Source organism: Eriocheir sinensis, chromosome 52 (assembly GCF_024679095.1).
Source record: "Eriocheir sinensis breed Jianghai 21 chromosome 52, ASM2467909v1, whole genome shotgun sequence".
Lineage (NCBI taxonomy): Eukaryota > Metazoa > Arthropoda > Malacostraca > Decapoda > Varunidae > Eriocheir > Eriocheir sinensis.
This window is the reverse complement of record NC_066560.1, coordinates 10914832-10933294: the sequence shown is the minus strand read 5'-3', so window position 1 is coordinate 10933294 and position 18463 is coordinate 10914832. Positions and strand designations below refer to the sequence as shown.

The window sequence follows — 18463 nt, the reverse complement described above, 5'->3', positions numbered from 1 at the left end:
ACCACAATGTAACCAATGCATTGTTGATTTTAGCAGTGGTAGTATTTGTAACCCATGCATTACCGTTTTTAGTAGTGGTAGTAAATAAATACTCAGTAAAATAAGTACTCAGTAAAACGTTGTAGCAGTAGTAACAAATGGTATAATAGTAGTAGCCATACAATAATGATAATTTACAGTTCAGAATTTTTGATGGTCATGAATGGCTTCTTTGTGCACACAAGGGAATAACATCCAGCAAAAAAGTAATGGAAAACTTTATGGACAAAGTCTTCAAACTGGCTGAAATAGTTTATATACATTGCTGGCTTTACCCTTAATCAAATCACCCCTTGCACAAAAAAAAATACCTGTGCAACTCTCTTAATTTACCAGCGTATCATGGTTAACAACTTTGTGGACCCATGAACTACTTAACATTTGGGGAGCGAGGTAGAAGCTAACCTTTCTGGAAGCATCCTGGCCCTCTCAGTCCCTGAAGGCTGCAGCACTCCTCTCCAGCACCTTGCCGGCCCATCCAGTTCTAGTGGGTGACAACAGTAAAGTCATTGGGCTTCTACAACTTTTATTAACATCGCCGTTAAGGAGCTACCAGTGACATGGTACTCAAAACATCAATACACAGTATTGACAAGTCATCCAAAAAATCATTTTGAGATAGATAAAGAGTGGAATGGTGTCGATGAAGTGTAATAAAAGGAGGCCTGTCAATTCATAGCCATGTACAGTAAGGTCTTGTTTCTGCAGCAACGCAACTCTACCAGCTTCTGCACACACAACACAGGTTAAGATGCCTACATGCTAATACCCTTGTCACCATTCTCAATGTACAACAATAACAATAATAATAATAATAATAATAATAATAATAATAATAATACAGGTACTTAAATATAAAGCCATTATCAGTCACAATTCGCTTGTTTCTTTCAAATTTGACCAAACTCTGAATAAAAAAGAATGTATAAAATAATAATAAACATCCAATTGTGGAATAAAAAGCCCTCTGAACAATTTCATGCTAGGTTGCTGTATGTATGAAACAGTGATCCATGTAGTAACAGGTGTGGTAAATTAATAAAATTCCTATACAAGCAAAGGATGAAAAGAAATGCTTCTACAATTATAAATATACCCGAGAGAGAGAGAGAGAGAGAGAGAGAGAGAGAGAGAGAGAGAGAGAGAGAGAGAGAGAGAGAGAGAGAGAGAGAGAGAGAGAGAGAGAGAGAGAGAGAGAGAGAGAGAGAGAGAGAGAGAGATAGAGAGAGAGAGAGAGAGAGAGAGAGAGAGAGAGAGAGAGAGAGAGAGAGAGAGAGAGATTGAGAGAGAGAGAGAGAGAGAGAGAGAGAGAGAGAGAGAGAGAGAGAGAGAGAGAGAGAGAGAGAGAGAGAGAGAGAGAGAGAGAGAGAGAGAGAGAGAGAGAGAGAGAGAGAGAGAGAGAGAGAGAGAGAGAGAGAGAGAGAGAGAGAGAGAGAGAGAGAGAGAGAGAGAGAGAGAGAGAGAGAGAGAGAGAGAGAGAGAGAGAGAGAGAGAGAGAGAGAGAGAAGAGAGAGAGAGAGAGAGAGAGAGAGAGAGAGAGAGAGAGAGAGACCCTGTTACTACATACATCACGTTCACCTGCAACACCATCATGAAATATCTATGCCAGCAATACTATTTTTCTTGACAGTGTACCATGCCATGCCTTTTATCACCACCGCCTGACTCTTCTTGGACAGTGTACATGCATGCCCTTTTTTTCACACCTGACTTTTCTCTTGCTTGACAGTGTACCATGCCATGCCTTTTATCACCGCCTGACTACTTTCTCTTGCCCTCCCCTGAGACCCATTACACTTTATAAGCTTAGAAAACAAGACATATATCATAACTATGCAAATGGTTTGTGTTGCAGCAACTGCTTTACACTCTACATCATACACTGTATTAATCTTAATCTTTTCCTCAAAAATAAAAAGTTAAGCAAAAATAAAACTCTGTAACAAAGCACCCCAGATCTATGCAAGTTGGCTTTTTTGTTTTGTTGTGCAATCTTCTAGGTGTACATATAATATCAAAATAAGAGACATCCTTGCAGCTGTACTCTGCAGCCAAGTGGGTGCTTCCAGCACACCACTGTTTTTACAACTAAAACATTAACTGGTTCTAAAAAACATAAAAGTTAACTAAGAAATTTCAATAAATATCCTGTGAATAAAAAGGGAAGAATGAGTTCATTAACACATTCAAACTCATAATCCAAGTGAAAATAAATAGTCAGAATAAAACGAATTTGAGAAAATATAAATAAAACTTACTGTATTCCATGAAGCACAGTGCCAATTTTATTACACGATGCAATGGCCCAACAGTGCCGTGGCCCTAGAGAGGCATATGACGAAGACCAGTCCTAAGCTTACTGCCTTGGCCAAAGACAATCCAAGGCTGTGATGGAGAGGAGCAGATGAGGGGCTGGCTTGGAAATATATTACACATCAATGAAATGGCAATGTTGTCAGAGTCCCATGTTATCGGTGGTGGTTGTGGGTGAGAGAGGAGGGTCTACTACAGTACTTGAGTGTACTTAGCTGGTTTAAAAACTGAAAGACTTGATCAAACATTTCTTTACAAAAGGATGAAGTTGTAGTATCTTCATGGACAGGAGGGGAGATATGAATGTGGGCAGTAGGTATTGGTAATGGTGGCATTTGTTGGGATGTCCACAGGGTAAGAATGCTATGTAGTGCAATGTATAGAGAGGATGATGTGGAGTCATTCGGTGTGTTGTTGTGTAAATTAGGTAGGCAAACTAATGTGTCTTGTGTGTTATAGCCTTGATGTGTTGTGTTGGTGGTGTATAATGGTGTTAATACAATGTGGTGTACTAAAGTATTGTGGTATGGCAAGATATGTAGGCAGGGTTTAAGCTGTGGTGGTGGTGCTGGTGGGGGAGGGGGAGGGGGGGGGGTCTGGGGTGTGTAATGCAGCAGTGAGTGTGACCTTCCTTCTCACTTCCCATCCAGGTGTGTGCCGGGGATTGTGATAGTGTGGGTTTCGTTGCCAAGAATCAACCGCAGTCGCTTCATGGTTGGCCTTGGGGTGGCAGCAGCGGCCGCAGCAGCAGACGACCCATCCCCATCGGTGCTTTCACTCTCAGAGGAATCAGAGCGTCGGCGATGCTCCCTGTGGTGCTTCTTGCGGTGGCGGCGGTGGTGGTGGTTGTGACTGTGGTGGCTTTGGTGGTGGTGGTCCTCGTAGTCCTGGCTGGTGATGCCCTCCACCGTCAGTACCTCATACTCTGGCTCATAGGTCATCCCACCTCCCCCTACAGAATCTGAGAGGTGTGACCCAACCTCTATGACCTCATCTAACACCGGCGAGCGTTTCATACGCAACCTCAGCTTGACACCACACCGACCACTCTTTTCTGGAGTGACCATGGCTGTAGAGGGTGAGGAGGGGGTGTACCCAGCCAGTGGGTGAGGTGGGGATTCACACTGAGGGGCACTCCTCCCCCATCGCCCTGCTGCCAGCTTACTCACCCGCAAGGACCCAGGGGAGGCAGAGTCGTCCTCCTCCTCAAACTCGTACACATCCTTGGCCGGAGACAGATTGGTGGCCTCGAGGCTGGTTGGGCTGGATTGACACTCTGCTGCTGCCACTACTAAACTGTCTTTTAAAGCTGTCTGTTTGCACTTGGAATGCCTAGTTTTCTTACTGTGAGGCATCAAGCTATTATCTAACTCCTTTTTATCACTAATAGACTGCTGAGGTAACTGAGAACTTGGCAGTGACTGTTCAACTGATGATGAAGACGACATTAACTTGTCCAAAGAATTGTTGTTATTATTGGTAATTACATTCCTAGAACAGTTACTTCCTACACTAAGGTAACCTAAACTAGAGTTATCACATTTTTCACCAGGGGGCCGCCGTAACCTGCGGAGGGGGGGGCGCCCAGAACACTGGAGGTTCGGGCTGGTGGTGCCATGGTCCTGGTGTGGCACTGCAACCGTTGCCACTGCTGGTTCCCCGAGCACGTCTACTTGCATGCATCCCGTCAGTTTTACGCGGCTGAGATCTACAAAGCAGTTTGAGCTTGGCGCTGTGTCCCTCACTACTACCTCCCTTGCTGCTGCAGCTGCTGCCTCCCTGCTGCCACCCTCCTCTGCTTCACTCCCTGAGACCCTCGCTGGCTCTCCTCCCTCTGCTGCCTCCCCTTCCTCTCTTCCCACCACCTCTGTAAAAAACTCCGTGTCATCCTTCATTCCAGAACGGTTGTGGTGGCCTCTCAGGTTACGAGTGTTGCCCACTTCTGTCATGGCAGTAGACAGCTGGCGGCGACTACGCAGCTTGATCCCTTTGGGGTCCAAGCAATGGTCACTTTGCTCAGCCTTGCTGGTGGCCACATCACTTCCATCCTTCACTGCACTCCCCAGGGCAACCACACAACTCCTGGTCTGTGGCCGACCCTTCGCTGAGGTCGCCTTCCCAAACTTATCCGTGTGTGCTTTAACAGGTTCATCACAGTCTCCATTTGAAATGTCAATGTTTTCCTGAGCGCTGTCTGAACTTGTTCTCCTATTCTTGGCCTTGGGGTATAGGCCATTCATGAGGGTGAGGTCCTCAGGCCCAGAACGCTTAATGTGTGTCTGTGGCCCACTGCCACCGCCACACTCTGCGCTGGCATCAGACTTTTCAGAGTCCCGAGATCCTCCTCTAGTCCTCAACTCGCGCCGCACAATGTCACCATTCATTTTGCCAGACATATTATTCACTTTTAATTTGTTATCACTTCCGTCCACTTTCAGACTGACAGCCACCTCACTTTTCCCCTTCCCCATTCCCTCTCCTTTCTGTTGGTTGCGTAACCTCTGGCGGCTTATCCTTAGCCTCAGATCAGTCTCCCTCAGCCGGTAGCCTTTCTCTGCATCGTCTCCATTCTTCTTGTTGGCAAAGGCACCTGTTCCTCGCCTGCAAAAGAGATCTACAGTGAAGGAGCCTTCTTTGTTCATAATCATCCCATCTACATCCTACATAACTCAGACAATTTCATGAAGACAGGAAATACATTAGTAAAAAATATTCACAAAGTAAACAACATATTTACGAGGGAAAACTGAAGTTACAAAACAATTTCACACAAAAAACTGATTCTTGAAGATAAACAATTATCATAATAATACCTTTCACAGGTGACACATTCACAGTAAGAGTTGTTGTCTCCGAAGAAATCTTCCCCATAGAAGCAAGTGATTTCTTCCCCTTCCTCAATGTCTCGAAGGACCTTAACGCATGCAGTTCCACGTCCAGTAGCAGTAAGCTGTGGGAAGCAATGCATATCAAATCAATGAAAGTAGTTTTGCAATCAATGAATAATCCCCTATTAAAATGGCCTCCCAACTATGGGTTTGACATCTGACAGCTCTAAGAAAAATAAGTATTGTAGTTTCATCAGTATGGATTACTACGATGCCTTGTCATGCAAACATACAATGATTGTTTTAACCTTGGCATACATTTAACTACTTCTTTGTCTTGACAGCTTTTACCTTTGCTCATACAGGGTTACTGTTTTGGGGGCTGACATTTGGGGTTTAAGACTAGATGCTCTTCTTGATGTCACTCGGCTGCACAAGGGTTCAAACTGCCCTTCCCCAGCTCTTCACTTCCACATCTTGACGCTCTTAACCCACGAGATCACCACGCCTCACCCACACACTCATTACAATTAGATGTGTCAGAGTTATGGGCTCTTCTGACTACCTATCTATACATGTGGGTTTATTGATACTGGATGAGTCAAAACTTGTAATATACTAAATGCACAAAAGATCAGTTTGAAACCCTAGTTCATATAATCTTCATCTCCATGAAAGAAGTGAATAATTTAGGTTTTGTGCTTCATTAGGTGTTTTCTACTTTTATTGGGTCCAAAGGATGGATTCTTCCATCCGCTCACCTTGCAGTTGGCACGGCAGTCATGGTTAATGAACGCTGCAGGGCCAAGCCACAGCTGTGCACAGTTTTTCCTGCAAGAGTACATCACCGAGAAGTCATTCTTGCCAGGATGTAACAGCTGGGCCTCCTCCTCCTCGCTGAGTTCAGCAATGCAGCCAACTAGGAACCCAATCTGCTCATTCTTGTACCTGAAAAATGGAAGGAATTAAAACTTACTGCCTTAAATTTAAATAACTCCTATGACTCATCTTTAAAATAAATGAAGGCCTTGGAACAGTAGGAATCTAAATGTCTATGTACAGACCAGAGAGGGAGGTGTTGTAACAAGGTCATACTACAGCAATACCCTATGACAAGGGCTTATTGGTATATGCATCTTTCTGTAAAGCTCTCCTATTGTGCTTGAAAGACATACCACTTCTTAGTGGCGCAGATCTTGGCCCCCACGCAGCCCTCCATGGAGTACCGGTAACATGCTTTAACGACGAAGCCACTATCCTTATCAAAGACGCGCAGGTATCGAAACACATGTTCCTGTAAGATGCAATAAGGTGTTAAGAGATTTACATATCAACAACTACTAATGTAACAGGGACAGCCATGAAATATTGATGCATCATCACTGGCAAAACCATCAAAATTTAATTCACCATCTAGTGTAGTATGTATATCTGTCTCTCTTTTCTATTCTGACCTTAAATGTTGCCTGTAATGTTTTGTTCTTAGTGATGAAGAAGGTCCACGGCATCCAGTCCCCCGAGACGAGCTGCTTGAACGCCTTCTCATAGTCCTGGTGCTGAATAAAGTCCTCGATGATGGTGAGTAGGTGGTCCTTGTTGCCCCGTAGTGGTCGGTACCTGAATAGGTAGAGGCATTATTATTGTTTGTTAGAGGTAAAGTATGTTGTACCAAATAAATGAAAAAAGGGGGTATATATATATTTCTTTTTACAGCTTCCAGTCTTCTTTATCTAAGTAGATGCTTAACAAATTTGGTATCCTAGTTACGTTTCACAAATTAACTGAAATAGGACAGCCTGTATTTAATGAATTTGACTTAACAATTACTTTTTGACACTCTTCCATTTGTTTTGCCCTACCATCCTAGCTAGGCTCCTTACCTGATGTTCATCTTATGGGTGACAAAGCCCAGGTACTGGTCCAGGACAAGGGAGGTGGCCAGGTCATCATAGTCAGAGAGCTCGCGGGGGGTCATGCCACACCCTGTGCTGGCGACTCCGCCCCCCCTCATCAGCCTCCCACCCTGAGCCACCACCATCCTGCCAGCCCGCCACCCACACCTGAAATAGACATAAAGGTAAATCTCAAAGCCTCATGAGTGAGTAGTGGTTGGTAAGGTGTGCTACTGAGTTTCCTCTAATATGTTTTGATAATTTTTTTCAATCAATATTGTTACTTTGTTACATACACCACACCAGTAAAGGTGTGGTTCTCTTTTAAACATCTGTACCACCTCCAGAGAAGGTTAACATGGACTTAAATGACATGGAATGAGTTGTATGTGTGTATGATTTATCCATACGGGTACACTGGCTCCTCAAAGACAAAAGCATGTAATAGAAGACTCACAGACATAAAAGTAACTCAGAGAAACATCAAAATGGCAAATATGTTTGATATAATAGAAAAGGAACACTATGATAATCTATAACACCACCCATAATCTTGCCCCCATTATGTAAACAAACAATAAATCTAAGACAATGAGTGCCTTTTTTTTTGTTGTTGTTGTGATAGTGCAATGAGAGGCCTTAAAACCTGCTCCAATGTAAGGGGCAGTGCTGTTCTTATTAGCATCCCATTAGTCTGTTTATTATAGTTCCCCTTTGTTGTTTCTTTTGATCAAACCTTTATTTACCATAGTTACCTTATCACACGGATGTCACACGACTTGTATCAATACTTTCTATTATCGTCACTTAACAATGAAGCGTTTTAAAGTACTCATGAACCCGTTATTGTGCAAGTCCACCCGGTCACCGACGTCGTATGTCACTTCGCTTAAACGAAACTTATTTCTTTCTAGTCTCGGTAATAGGAGTTTCCAGCTCACTGTGACCACATTTTCAATAGTCGCCCGCGGTAGGCACACTGTAAACACCGTCTTCCATTGTTACCCAGCGCGGCGTCTGTCACTTTTCGCCATTAAGTTTCATCTAACACAATGGTGGTCTTTTTTTCTCTTTACCATATTTTTCATCACCGTGTCATCGCGTTTGCTCCACTTCCCCTTCGTCAGCACGGGATTACGATGCTTCCCCTTGTCATCATATTCACGTGTCTCCCATCTTTATCACCCGCCTTGCTCCATCTACGTTTTCTAACACAATGGTGGCATTTTTTCTCTTAGCCATATTTTTCATCACAGTGTCATCGCGTTTGCTCCACTTCCCCTTCGTCAGCACGGGATTACGATGTTTCCCCTTGTCATCATATTCGCGTGTCTCCCATCTTTATCACCCGCCTTGCTCCATCTACGTTTTCTCTATCAGCTGATCCGATGGGCCACCTCCCCCTCCCTCGCCTCCCCCACCCCCGCCACACTCCACGCCCAGCTTCCAAAGACACCCAGGCGCCCACCACGCTGAAGAAACGCCCCCCGGACCTGTCAAAACCCCGCCGAGGCCAAGGCCGCCGCGGGGAGCGACACACCCGGGGGCAGGCCAGGCCGATTTGGCACCCACCCGAAACTTTCCAAGCTCGCCGAAGCAGGTTTACCGGATCTTACCCCTTCTCCCGTGTCCTCTTCGTCTGTGTGTGACCCTCTCGGCGAGCCTGGTGTGCCTTCCATACAGTTACACCTCCATCTTGTCCGTGGCCTCAGTGTGTCTCCAGAAAGCAGTGTTTCCTTCACCCTGGAAAGTGACTCTGCAGGAGCATCATGGCTGACTGTAGGGTGTGGCAGGCGTACCAACACGACAAAGATTTTAAAGGTTGAGCTTTAAAGAGCTTACTAGAATTAGCCTCTGTAGTATAAAATTGTACCTTTTCCAATATTTATCTTCAATACGGTGAAAAATTCTGCTCTTAGTATCTCATTGGATGAGGAACAAAAAATGTTTCTAAAATACACCTGTTTTCTAAGTAACACCTGGCTGCAGGTGTATTCATTCATCAACTGGGGAACTTGGCCCTTGAGAAAACAGCGATTTGGTCAAAATAACAACAAGAATTGTTAGTAATGAACCAAAACCTTAGTTAAAATCCATGCATGCTATTTTTATTTTCAGAATACAGGATCCCCCAAGGGTTGGCAGTCCTGAGCATGAGGAAGCCGCAGAACGCAGTATTCCTTCGCCAGCTCTTTGAGGTTTAAAACCCTGTTTCGTCCATATTACGCTTATATTTTGGCTCAGGCAAGGAAAACAAACATAAACACCCGTTATTTTCAGCTAAACTTTGTATTCAGCTGGGCTAAAATTAATAAATGGCTAAGGATGGCTTACCTGTAATGGCATAGGGTAGATGACCGCACTACTTGCTGGGGCGGATAAAAACATTGAAAATCATATGGGGTTGTGGGAGGCAAAAGCTGCTTATACAAACACAGGCGTGTACCGCAGACATATATGGGGACCCACTCAGCTGCTGCAAAGTGATGAATCTTAATTAATCAAAGAACATTAATCATAACAATCACTGCTCTCTTGATATTCATGAGGATCGGTGAGGGTTTTTTTTTTTTTCATCATAGGGAGAGAGAAGTGAAAGGCTGAAGATATCATCTCAGCTCCAGATTTTGTATATAGTTTATATCCATTTAAGATACATCCTTTTATATCTCAATGGTGGTAGATTCGGAGAAAGAGTACGTGGTTTTGTAAATGTTAATTAAGGGCCCCCGGCCGCCCGACGTTTCTTTTTTTTACCTGCATGACAGCAGTGAGACATATCCCAATCCCATCATTAGACAAATTTCATGTCTCTGCCACGGAAGGCACGCATAAACAGTATTCTGAGGGAAATTCGAAATGCCAAATTGAAGATCATACCCGCGCTACTGCGCTCTGAGTGAAGCAAACTTACATGCAATCACTTTTAGTAAAAATGGAAAATGCCGTGGGCAGCATATGTTCCTTATGCAACGCTTCTGTGGTGTAATGTTTATATATACCACGTCTATAGTTATGAATCTTCTGACCCAGGTTCGATACCCGCCGGGGTGTGTAGGACGTACGTGCCGGTCGATGTCGGGTATACCTTGGGAGACTTTGGGAAGGTAAACTGCATGTGGTAGCCCATGTGTCCCAGAGTAATGAATGAGTTCTTTCCATGGAGTTATTGGCACTTATTCAACCCACCCCAGCTCTCATTTTAAGGCCGATGAGACGGAAATGAACACCGAGACCAGGCGCACTCAGAAAGAAAGAGATCAGCAAGGAAGAAATAAAATAGATAGTATATGATTATATTACCAATAGAAAATTATTATTATCATCAGCAGCCCCGTCGTCTGACATCATCGGTCCACCGCAAGACAAAAAGCTTCAATTTGTGGACTGCAACTCGGTTACTTTGGATGTCCATCTGTTATCAGTTGTAGGCTACATTTAATTAGTACAATCTGTCCAAGTCCATTTCGTATTTTAATCGTCATACCCTCTCCAAACTTTGTATGTTGCCTAATATCGATCCATGAGGCTCGTTCCCTATCGCTACAGCTAGTGCTATATAATCAATATTTTCGTCTCCATTGTTCTTTGCGCACTTCGAGAGGCGCCAGGTAGGTTGCTGAATCGCGAGTTAGAACTGGCAGGATATGTATAGATATTGCAAATCTTTCCGGGGAGAGTGTCATGCTGGTGTGAGATATTGCAATATTTACCGAAGAGCACCTTCTCATTCATACTATCTTCCCTGGTGTCTATATACGCGGGATTGATCCTATATAGCATATGTGTATTCCTCTAGTCTCTCACTGCTGTTGTTGTTTTTACAGTAAGAGAAGAAGCTTTAATTAGGGGTGAAAGTCCGCTAAGCGCTGCTCCTGAAAAAAAGGGATAGCTGGATCGAGCGGCCAGGGGTGTCCTGATAACTCTTTCTGAAAGAGTTCAAGTCGCAGGCAGGAGGAAATACAGATAAAGGAAGGCTATTGTAGAGTTTACCATACCAGCGAAAGGGATGAAAGAATGATATACTGGTTAACTCCTGCATAAGGGATTTGGATGGCATATAGGGATGCGTTACAAAAGAGTATCTAGCTAGAAAGTAAAGTTATTCACTATCTCCTATTTCAATATCCCATTCTTTAGTTTCCTATTTTTATGGAGTTTAGCGTAGGCCTAGTTATCGTGCTGTCTGAATACCTATCTTCCAACATCTTAATTGATGTATGCGATCCTCGCCCTGACTCCCAAAGTGCATAAAAAGTGCATGGCGTACTGCTGGTTTTAACTGTCAAATACTTTTCATATTTTTTGAAAGTCATGTAGCACTACATTGCTGTACTTAGCTGATATATAGACAACTTGATGATATGAAAGTGGTTAAAGTTGGCTCGTTGGAGGCACAGGATTATTGATCTGTCTATCTCGCCAAATATTGGGTATATATAAGGATGAGATGGTATACTGCCGGTCAAGGAGGAAGTGGTGGCTGAGGAGGAGGCTGGCAGGCCTTTAGGAGGTTCATGGAGATATCATTAATTTCACTATCGGTTCATAGGTAAGCCTCAAATTTAAAGTAATACACACCAGAAAAAATACAAGCATGGATCATCTAAAACTATTGGGTATAGGATAAAACCCAGAGTAAGGTTAAAGATTAATAAGATGCATAATAAGATAATGGGGGGCTGGAAGACATGCATATTACTACACGAACCTTTGCATAGCTCCTATCCCTCCTGCATGCCATAAGGAAGTGACAATGTCAGGGCAGTGACCTCAATCAAACCAATAAAAATGTAAATCATAAGGCCGAGGCGGGCATCCTGGCTGGGCATGTTGATGTGTTGATATCGTGGCCGTACATCTAAACAAATTAAGTTTAAAATAATATGTAGTAAAATATAACAAATTTGACTGATACCATAAAAAAAGCATCAATTACCATGGTGTCCAAATTCTAAGGCAATCAAATTATTAGTGCCTGGCATTTGGCAACTCGAGAGGCAGTGATCGAGGATACAAGAAAACAACATTGAGGAGACTTATTCCTACTTGAACGTGCATATCAAACAGTAACGGATAAATATGTATACTGAAACAGGATAAAATGAATGAACTGTTGTTACAAGGCTATGTCCTATAGTCCAATATCCGTGGTTGTGGGCGTGTTCCTGCTCCCGCCTTGCCTCCTCGATGCCGCCAGACCACAACAACAACATGCAGACGCAGTAGGGGACTGGGACATCAATTTCGTGTCCGCGCCAAGGCCTTCTGCTTGCTGACTGTGGCGTCGTGATTACCTTCCAGCCGCCTCTAAGGGTAAGTGAGAAACTGTCAATAAGTTTAAATAGAGTAGCGAAATAAGGAAAATTGCATTTCTAACCATTAGTGGAGAGTGGAAGCCTGAACCACTCACCACAACTCGACTTCAGACCCTAGACTGGCATCTTTGGATTTACAGCATAACATTGATATTCTCCTTAGAACTTTCCAATCCTGGGGTTTAAAACTCTCTGCTGAGAAGTGTTTACATTTACGGTTCTCTTGCTTCCATCTAGGTAATGATAAAAAATTGTATTTTATTGGAGATGCGCCCATTAAACGCACCATTGTTGCCAATGATGAACAAACTGGAGGAGGCAACATTAATATCCATATTCTCCAGCATTACTTTCGAGGGAAGCACACATTACTGTTATACAAAGAAATCATTTAAAATGTTGGAAAATACATGGAACTTCCTTAAACCAAGAAAACTCACTGGCCTAAGCTGTATCACTCACTACAAGCCCTAGTGCTTGTGGGATAACTCCAGAGTTACACCTCTTTTAAGATAGTGGAGCAGAGCACCACTGAACCCATGTCCTGTTTCACATACAAATCTTGGCAAGCAAAAAACTCGGACAATTTACGGTTTCACCCAACCAACGATTTTCTCACGTGGTTCATGTTTTTCTGGTGATAGATGTAGTGAATTGCATGATTTTGTACCTCATTTCCGTCGCAAATGTCTACTTTTCGAGTTATGCCTCTTTTCAAGCTATGCCTATCCCCTGCCTAAACGATATTGGGGGACCTGTGGGAGATGCCAATATTGAGGACAGTAATCAAAATTTGACCTAAAAATATGTGAGAGAAGTGATGCAAGAGAAATACATGAAAATTGTTGCATATTTTTCTTAGCTATCTTATTGCATGGTTAACCTTTTCAGTGCGGCAGATGAAGTATTCTATTACTGATCATTAGATTTATGTAATTATTTTTCATTAATTGTGAAATCCTCAGTTTTCTTCGACTGGCTGTGTATGTTGCCACCATCATGGATCCACGCATAACAGTCAACTTCACATGTCAGCGTTGTCTCAACCCTATTCAGCTGGAGCCAGCCTTCTCACACCTCAATGAACACACTTTGGCCGAGTTGGCATGTGAGTTATATTTCTGCATCATGTTCAGTATTAAAGTCATCTTGAAAGTTATATGCATATACCTAATATTTTTACGTTGAATTATTGCTTCTCCTTCCTTTTGCATGCATGTAATTAGCTAAGTAAACAATACAGTAGATACTTAAATTATTGAGTATTCTTTGTGAGATGGATGATACAGATTACAATACAAGAGACCGACAAAGTAGTTCAATTGTTTTTGAGTTGCAGGTGTCAAATAAATGCAGAATGGAATGCTAATTAGTTGGAAACATTATGTAAAGCTGTACTAAGTGTCAGTCACATACATTAATCTTCCCCTCCTAGTGCCCATATACTGTGGCGAGGAAGTGGTGTTTGACCCAGCAGAAATAGACAAGCTGGTGCCTCCACTACAGTTGACGGACTCTGGGCCACACCACCATGGCTTTACATTGGTTGGAGAGTCAGGAGACACAGAAAAGACACAGCCTCTCAAGGTGGGTAAAGAACACTGGGCTAGGAAGCACATTTAGTATAACCTCAAGTGAAGTTTGAATGGATGTTAAATAGATATACAGATGGGAAAGGAAGCTGGTGAATAACTCATCCTCGGGAGCTGCGATGTGTAAGGCCCTTGTTGACCTTGTGTATCCTTATGATGCATTTTATTTATGAAATGATGCCCTTATTTCCTCTGTTTATAATTGTTATGCTCTTTGAAATATTTCCCTGTATAGCACTGTCATAAGTTTATTATTTTTAATTCACATATAACCATAAATGGGTGTTCTAGGGCATTTTCATGGGGGAGCACAAATATTCAGAATTTTAATGTGTGTGTGTGTGTGTGTGTGTGTGTGTGTGTGTGTGTATATTAATGTGTGTACACAGCTGCCAAAATTTAGGTTTTACCTTTATTACATAATAATTAGTCTTGAATACCAAGATTACTTAGAACATTTTAAAAGCAGTAAGATTGTTAAAGGTAAAAAAATAAAAAGGAAGTCAGTATTAATGACGATTGGTGTGGATCTGTTCTGCAGGTGGCAACTGGGCTCTTTGACCTGGTCAGCTCCAACAGTGACCTGGACCACCCCCTGTGTGAAGAATGCACTGATGCCCTGCTGGACCTGATGGACACCACACTCTCACGCACTCAGACACAGGCCCAGCTTTGCCAGCAGCTCCTTGCCTCCCTCAATGACATGCCAGAGACTGATGTTTCTGCCCTTGAGAGGGAGTTGGAAAATGTGAGAGGAGTGAAGCTGTATTTATTGATTTCATATTCACTACAGGGGGTACAGCTGATCATCATCATTATCCTGTGCTTTGTTCATTTCCATTTTGTGCTGCCCTTACCATTCTGAAGAGGAAAGCAGACATTATAAAAAAAGCAGTGCTTATATTTTACACTCTATTGAGAAGTAAGTTGCTGGTGAAGAAAATGAAGAGTCTGTTTTAAGTTAAGAAACAATTTGCTGCTCTACAGTTGGAGATGGAAGAGAAGCGGCTGGTGGAGGAGCTGGCAGATGTGGAGAGGGAGCAGAAGGGAGCTCAAGAAGTACTCAAGATGCATGAAGAAGAGAAAAAAAGGCTGGAGGAGGAAGAGGAAAGGTACTGGCGGGAGTACTGCACTCACAGAGCTCAACTCACAGCCATGGAGGATGAGAACAGGAGGTACTGTAGTCAATTGTTACTTGTTCCTACCAGAGCCGTAAGATCAACCAATAAAATCAATCAACTAAATCTGACCTAAGATTTTTTCTTACATAAGTATGTAATTTGGTTATCTAATTGTTCCATTTCCTCCTAGTTGAGCTTAGACTTGTTTACTATCATTGAAGCCTTCCTTGTGTTGCAGCCTGAAGAACCAGGTGAAGTACACGCAGGGCCAGCTGGAGCGGCTCAGGAAGACCAACATCTTCAACACCACCTTCCACATCTGGCATTCAGGACATTTTGGGACCATCAACAACCTTCGTCTCGGCCGACTGCCCACTGTCACTGTCACCTGGCAAGAGATCAATGCTGCATGGGGCCAGACTGTCCTCCTCTTGGCATCCCTTGCTCGAAAGATTGGACTAAAGTTTTCCAAGTACAGATTGGTGCCTTTTGGTAATCATTCTTACATCGAGGTAAGTAACTTCATTCCATCTGTTAACTGTAGACTCAAATATTCATACATTGGGCCAGTTACAGTGTTCTACAAAGGGAAAGTAATACAATTGGCCCTCCATATTTGCCAATTTTATTATTCTTGGATTTTTTTGGGAAAATAGAAATATAATAAAAGGATATTTTCTGCACTTTTTGCACTAGAAATTGACACACCAGTCAATTAATGTAATACCATCATAGTGGAAAATCCAAATTCTGAAAATAAGCCAGGTTGTGGGAAGGGGGTAAATTGCATGGTTGTACCCACTCTCCTCAGGTAATTGGAGAGAACAAGGAGCTGCCTTTGTATGGGTCTGGAGGTTTCAAGTTCCTGTGGGACACCAAGTTTGATGCAGGAATGTCTGCATTCCTGGAGTGTCAGGCTGAATTCCAGCAACATGTGGAGGCTCAGGGGGCACAAAATGCCTGCTTCTGCTTTCCTTATCGCATCAACAAGAATTTTATTGAAGATCGGAACTCCAATAACTCCCTCTCCATCAAGTAAGCCTTACAACACCATTTTATCTAATGTGATATACACTAACTTTTATTCATTTGGCAATCTCTCCCTCAACTGAACCAAATTTTTCTTCACCAACATTGTAGTGTGAGAATGGAATAAACTTCCACTTTCAGTTGTCCAGTGCAACATGACTGACTCCTTTAAAAACAAGCTCGACTGACACTTTCTTCAACTTAATATTTAATAAAGTAGAAATGCAATGCAATGCAATGCAATGCAAAGTCCTGGTGCCATTTGATTAATATGATTTCACTTAGGTTTAAGGACAGACCATCTTGTCTGGTCTGGGGTTGTAAAATTCCCAGCAATTTTGAACTGGGAAACTTTCCATGGGAATTTTGGATATTTTCAGGAACTTTGAGAATTGAGGAAAACTTATATTTGCCTATGAGGCCTTTGGGCTTATTTATTTATTTTTTATTTTATTTTTAGGTTGAGGTTATTGTTACCTCTTCAGACTTCAGTTTTAGGGGGCTGTTAGTGAATGTCCATTTGTCTGGTGATGGCGCAGGTAGCATTGCTTAAATGACGCCTATTTAGGCACAATTTACATATTTTGCTATATTTTAGAATAGTCTCCAGTTAATGGCTGTTGACGGAGGGTTGTAAGTAATATCATGAATTTTACAGGATGCAGTTTAACAGTGAGGAGCAGTGGACTAAGGCGCTAAAGTTCCTGTTGACAAACCTCAAGTGGGGACTCACCTGGGCCTCCACCCTGTTCTCCATCACCCCAGGAGACACTAGCTAGGGATGAGTAGGTCTAGTCACTGCAGCCGGGACAGTCCACATCAACCAAAGTATTCCTAATTCTAGTATCACAGAGTAGGATTCGCCCATTAACATCTAAGGAAAAAATGTCAGATGGCGTCAGTACTTTGAATGAAAAACTTTCATCATTGAACATTTTCAGGGGGCTCCCATAATTTTTCATGTACAGGTATTACATTTGGAATTATATCATCACAGTTGCATTTTTCTGACTGTGGACAGTTGGTATGTTTGTTTCATGCCTTCTGACAGGCACACTATTTTTTATTATTATTATAATTCTATTTGGTCTTATCAATATTATTACTTTGGTACTGTTTTTTTTGCAAGCTCATTAGCTCAAGAGGTTTCAAATGATATGCATGATGGGGCCATGTCAGCCCTAAGTAAGGCTGATATGAGGAGAAATCCGTGTGTAGACATGCATGGATGTACACAAAAGGATGCAATTGCAGGATTATGTTTGCAGTTTAATTGAATGCAAAATGAATGTGCTATACTTTCTGCTGTTGCTGTTGAAAAATTTCTTGACATATTATGTATTCTGTGATAATTTCATATAGTTTATGCTGTGAAACATATATTGTATTGCAATTCAAAACTCTTACAAAAGAAAATGCTGTGATAAAATATAAAATTGATTGGTTGTATGTATCATATACATTTCTCAGTAATTGAAAACATATGTGGTGCAGTGGTTAGCACTCCTGGCACACAACTGAGAAGGGCTGGGTTGGATCACAGGGTAGAGCTGAGGCAGAGGGGTGCCTCCTCAGACCTTTGCCTGTGCTACTTAGGAGTCCTGAGGTACTAGGTATAAGTTTGGATGTTGTGATCCTGACCTTGGGGAGGTGACCCTCGCCAATGCATCTTCCATCACAGCACTTACCTGTGGCACCATACTATGGGGAGGGTTGGCTTTTAGAGGATGGAGCATACAGGTTCAGGGCACCCAAGGGTTTGTATGCTTAACATTATGATTTTTCTTGGGCATGCAGAGATTAGCCTAGGTCTTTAAATCTTTAAATTATATACAGTAGTGTCTGCCCTGGGCAACACTTACTAGGGGACTTTACTAATTTTGTTTCTTAGGGTGAAATATAGACATTTATCATGCAAGCCCTGCCCATTTACATAAGTTTGAATGTTGTGTTTGACAAATTATATGCCTTATTTATTTAATAAAATACAGTATTAAATCTTGCACAGCAGGTGTCCTTGACCCACCTTATGAACTACTTCAGAATTGGGTTATGACAGTTTTATGATTTAGCTGTGCCACGCGTGTTACCACGAGAAAAAAAAGTATCTCAGCTATCGTTGCTTAATTAGTTATGAACCTATGTATAAACCAACTAAAACAATATACGAACATTCTTCAGTACGTGATGCTTTAAAAATAAGATTCAACAAAAGAGCCAAGTCAGTTTGAAGGAAGACCAATGCAATACACGTTATATAACGGGTAAAAAAAGAAGTTATGGAAAGCGAATTGGAGAAGCAACCGAAAGCAAACCCATATACGAACATTC

General features: G+C 42.4%; 2 protein-coding genes across 5 annotated transcripts; one reads left to right on the top strand and one right to left on the bottom strand.

Annotated features, from left to right (window-relative positions):
- Nucleotides 1-125: 125 nt before the first annotated feature.
- LOC126983052 (histone-lysine N-methyltransferase Suv4-20-like) lies at nucleotides 126-8872 on the bottom strand. 4 transcript variants are annotated; one of them, XM_050835507.1, is made up of 9 exons: nucleotides 8689-8872; nucleotides 7061-7240; nucleotides 6635-6797; nucleotides 6356-6474; nucleotides 5942-6128; nucleotides 5166-5302; nucleotides 2992-4953; nucleotides 2298-2424; nucleotides 126-523 (listed from the first exon to the last, which is right to left on the bottom strand). In XM_050835507.1, the coding sequence occupies exons 2-8, from the start codon at nucleotides 7216-7218 to the stop codon at nucleotides 2328-2330; spliced, it is 2823 nt and encodes a 940-aa protein (XP_050691464.1). In that variant the 5' UTR covers nucleotides 7219-7240; nucleotides 8689-8872; the 3' UTR covers nucleotides 126-523; nucleotides 2298-2327. The 4 variants fall into 4 exon arrangements, 3 of the variants coding, with proteins under 3 accessions (XP_050691464.1, XP_050691465.1, XP_050691466.1); XR_007735491.1 differs by having other exon boundaries at nucleotides 2298-4953; XM_050835508.1 differs by lacking the exons at nucleotides 126-523; nucleotides 8689-8872 and adding an exon at nucleotides 7828-8459 and having other exon boundaries at nucleotides 1784-2424.
- Nucleotides 8873-12199: 3327 nt separating this feature from the next.
- On the top strand, nucleotides 12200-18135 carry LOC126983051 (beclin-1-like protein). Its single transcript, XM_050835506.1, has 8 exons — nucleotides 12200-12388; nucleotides 13356-13498; nucleotides 13826-13977; nucleotides 14524-14730; nucleotides 14970-15157; nucleotides 15342-15615; nucleotides 15915-16138; nucleotides 16791-18135. Exons 2-8 carry the CDS (start codon nucleotides 13390-13392, stop codon nucleotides 16909-16911), a joined length of 1275 nt encoding a protein of 424 aa, XP_050691463.1. The 5' UTR covers nucleotides 12200-12388; nucleotides 13356-13389; the 3' UTR covers nucleotides 16912-18135.
- Nucleotides 18136-18463: the final 328 nt, after the last annotated feature.